The sequence below is a fragment of the Phaethon lepturus genome, unplaced genomic scaffold, assembly GCF_000687285.1.
Source record: "Phaethon lepturus isolate BGI_N335 unplaced genomic scaffold, ASM68728v1 scaffold31479, whole genome shotgun sequence".
NCBI classification, from domain to species: Eukaryota; Metazoa; Chordata; class Aves; order Phaethontiformes; family Phaethontidae; genus Phaethon; species Phaethon lepturus.
The window spans coordinates 85,516-89,787 of NW_010566111.1; the positions used below are offsets into that span (position 1 = coordinate 85,516).

General features: G+C 38.9%; 1 protein-coding gene across 1 annotated transcript in view; it reads left to right on the forward strand.

Moving 5' to 3' along the window:
- Window positions 1-3,251, forward strand: part of LOC104627253 (SPRY domain-containing SOCS box protein 4-like) — a 65,940-nt gene extending 62,689 nt beyond the window's left edge. Inside the window, exon 2 of the mRNA XM_010295387.1 lies at window positions 3,124-3,251. Coding sequence (XP_010293689.1) covers window positions 3,124-3,251 — 128 coding nt within the window. The remainder of the gene's footprint in view (window positions 1-3,123) is intronic.
- The last annotated feature ends 1,021 nt before the right edge of the window (window positions 3,252-4,272 follow it).

Genomic DNA, 4,272 nt, shown 5'->3' on the forward strand with positions numbered 1-4,272 from the left:
TCTTTGCAGCGGTCCGTGTCCTCGCCGGCACGCCGTGCTGTGCTAACGCCGTCCCCATTCCCTCTCCCCGTGCTCCAGCGCAGGAAACGCCTCCCAGCCGCGGTGGGGGCACGGCAGAGCCGGGCTTGGCACCCAGCCTGAACGCGAGATATTGGCACCTGATGAACGTTAAAGCATCTCTGAAATTACCGCTCGCGGGTGCCCGGACTGCCAAGCCGTGACACTCCGGCGTGCCTTTGCTCCGCTAGTTCCTGAAGCGGGGAGCTGCTGGGGCACGTGGTGGCACCCAACCAGCCCGGGGCCCGGCGTGCCGGGGAGGGATGTGCGGCTGAGCCTGTCCCCTCGGCTTCAGGGCAGGGTGCTGCCGAGGGGTGACCTGGATGGCAGAGCCGAGAAGCACCCCCCGCTGCCGTGCAGCACGGGATCAAAGGTCTGCGGCGGCGTTATGCAAGCTGTCTTCTGCCTCTTCCACGTATTAATACAAATAGCTCCCCAGTTTTCAGAAGCGAACTTGTGCTTCTTAAAACCCAAACTTTATTCCAAATGATGCTCCTTTGGAAAATACGTAGTAAAAATAGGAGATGTGGTGGACGGGAGAGTACTTGCGTTAAGGTACACACCAAATGTTTAATAATAGTTCTGTTGAGTTAGGCTATCCAAAAATCGTTGGTCTTTAAATGTAAAACTGTTTAAAATTATCCCATAAACTATTTTGAAACCTAAAGAGATTTCTTTTCCTGAATTTAATTTTTGATCATTTAGGACTTTTCTCAGCTGCAAGAAGTTTTTACTTAAAATGCTATTATTGCAGTTTTTCATCAAGTTCTTACAGCCAGCACCCCAGAAAACATAACTTCTATTTAGTATTGGAGGACAAACCTGTTCTAATATTGTTGTAGGCTTGAACTGCTGTTAGATAGAAAGGAGAATAAAAAGAGTATAGTTAAATTTTCAAGTTGCAAAAACACATTCAGTATATGTAATTTACCAGCTGTTGCAAACACTTGGGGGCATTTTCTTTAGCATTTCAAAAACTCCCTGTAGAAGTGAGACAGGAGACGTTCATTTACTATTTCAAGCTTGAAAAATATTTTAAACTTCCCCTAAATTGTATTTTGAAGTTTAGGATTAACTGTGTGCCTGGCTGCACAGATGGTTATGTTTTATATATTCCTTTGCCTAGGAAAAAAAAGAGACCACATGGTCAGTTAATGGCTCGAAACAGTTGTAGTCTTTATTTTACATCTTCTTATAATGGGACCTCAGGGATTCTGGGAAGATACTCAGAAAATTGTTGTTCCTGGTGTAAGACTTGTGAGATGTGTTGTATTCTGTGTCTTGGAACTCATGAGCTATTTTTGCTCCTAGTTATTAATCCTAGTTAATGAATTTTACAGCTTTGTCCCTTAAGATTTAGTGTTCCTAATTCTGGCCTGTAAAAATAAAAACTAAGATCACTGGTGTATAGAAAATGTTCCTTTATTACTGGAATGTGAGGATGCTTATTTTTAAATCTTTTAATAGCCAAAATTACAGTTGAAGTGGATTTTTAGGGAGAAGTAGACTCCATACCTGAGTCACTGAAGTGGTTATAAAGTTAAGATTTTTTTTAGTCTTTCAGCATACAACAGAATGCTTTCTAAGCTTTTTCCCTAGATACTTTTGGGAAACACCATAGTGAACTGTGGACTATACAAATCAAATGTGATGCTGGGATAACTGATGGAAAATCTATTAAGTCAGTGGTGTGTCACCAGAGCAGACAATTGCAGCGTATAAAACAAATCTTTAAATAGGATGTTTTGTGCTTGGTAATGGTTTTTTTTCAAGTAGGTTTTAAAATAATATCAGCTAAAGGATTGGTAGGTTAATGTAGTTTGTATAAATCTACATATTGGCACATAAAATAACTCCTGACAATACCTCCGAGTGCTGTACAATACTGAGCACTTGTAAGTAATCTGTCAATTTATAAAAGGTTATCACTATAATATAGGCACATGACATTTTTTTCCCCTCCATTTAAAAGTACTAGTAAGGTTTTAAAGGCTACTGCTGTTTTATCACATAAAGAGGAACAGTTTCCTGTAGTCTTTTCAGCTCTTACCCTTTTAAACCAACATGTCCAACCAAATCCATCTGATTAAAGTTGTTCTTGAAGATAGCTGTAACTGGTTAAAGACCTTCCAGCTTTATTCCAGTTCCTGCTGCAAAAAGATTTCCACTGCGAACCCCGCAATCCCAGAGGTTGTTCATGCTACTGTTGGGTAGAAACACTATGATGTTCCTGCAATTCTACGTGTCTTGCAGGCCAGGATGGGATATAGGGGTGAGGTGGCTTGAGATGCTGCAGATCATGTGTTTGGGTCGCCAATCTTAAGTGCTATCAGCCAGGCATTTCTGACAGATACTTGATTCACTTAAACTAGGAGCATCTACAGAAGTTTGTATATTTTGGGGATGTTTGTGTATATATGTATGAGAATGCACACTCGTGCCTTCTAGTCAGCTGAATCCTCCACCCCTGATTTATTCATGGAGGAAAAGGGTAAGTTTCCTCTAGATTTTTGAGAGCGTTTTGTTTAGGTTTTTGCTTCCAATGAGCTTCCTAGAAAGAAAATCTAAGAGAGTGTTGAAGGAAAAGCAGCGTTTGCTGAGAAGTTTGGTTACCCTTAAGTACCAGTTCCAGTTCCTAAGATGCAGAAGGAACTGGTATGTAAAGGTCAGGAGTTGCCAGTGTAGTTCACGTTAACACAACATGACAAATGTTGTGTTATAAACAGAGTAGAAGCTCTTTGTCTTGTTAGAAATCTGGAAATGTAGTAACTTCTTATGCTGCAACTTGGTAAGCCTGAAGTGTGGTTTTGGATTATTAGTTTAAGCCTTATAGATCAGGAAGCTCAGTCTGAAACTTTGTAGTCACTTCTCAGGGGTGAAATGCATAGAATTCTGTCTTTTGCTTCTGTTGATTATTTTAATTGCCTCATGGTTGTCAAGCTTTTCACAATACCATAACTATCTTTATGCCTGTTTAATACAATACACAATCTATGTTAATAAACAAAACATTGTCTGTAAATGCTGCAAAATTAACTCTTTATTATTTTTCTTCTTTTATTTCAGCGGAACCCCTGCCTTTAATGGACTTGTGCCGAAGATCAATTCGTTTTGCTCTTGGCAGAGACCGCCTGCATGACATAGAAATTCTACCTTTGCCTCTGTCTCTGAAAAATTATTTACAGTACCAATAAGACGTGTAGAACCCTCTGGCCTCACATTGGATTACATCAATGCAAATGGCAGAAAATTGTTTACAGCAAAACATAAATCTTCGTGATGGACACTTAAGTGTTATTTAATTTTTAATATATTTTTTTTCTGAACCAGTGAAAGCAGATCACTGTGGGGGACTACTAAAGAATGTGAAAACCTTGATTTGATCGAGATCTGTGTATTATCTGTTGCCTGTTGTGTTTACAGTCCTGAAGGCCATTATTCTCATCTCTCATATATTGGTTTATCTTTGTTGCCTCTGGTAAATGCCAATAGAAAATCTGACCTGCAAGATCTACTGTCATGCAGGACAGAACATTCTTTAATAATGTGATTTTTTTTTTTTTTCTTTCTCTCTCCTACACCTCTATCCTACACCAATAGATAAAAATAAATAGCAAAGGAACAATCTTGACAGTAACTGTTGACAAATATATAAACCTTGCCTTTGGTATCCAGAGTTGTTGAGAGCTTTGAGTGTTCAGCACTCAACATCATCAGGCCTGTAATATCTAAAAGTTCTAACATTTAAAAAAAGCAGATTACTGGCTGGAAGAAGAATATGTGATGTAAAAACACGAGAGGAAAAATAAGGGTTTATGTGTCAGAAAGATCAATTTTTGGACGTGGTAACAGTAAGTAGTAGTCCATTGTTTTCAAGACCAAATCTAGTCCCTCCGAAGTTCTGCAGTTTATAAAGTGTTCACTATCCCAAGAATTTAGAATATTCGTATTTTAGAAAGCTTGTCACTTTTTTATTTGAACAAATTTATAATTTTTATGTGGTATGAACTCTAAGTACTTGGTTCTCTTTTTAATGTATGTGTGGTTATAATGTTTATTTATCTGTTTAGAGTCTGTGGAGTTCTCATTTAACTGTTTCCCATCTTGGGGTGACTGATTTCATTTTTTTTTTTCCCAACCCCACCTGAAATGTATTAATTTTTCAGGCTCACCCCATTTTTTAAAATGCTGCTTTCTATTTGCATTTCTTACATG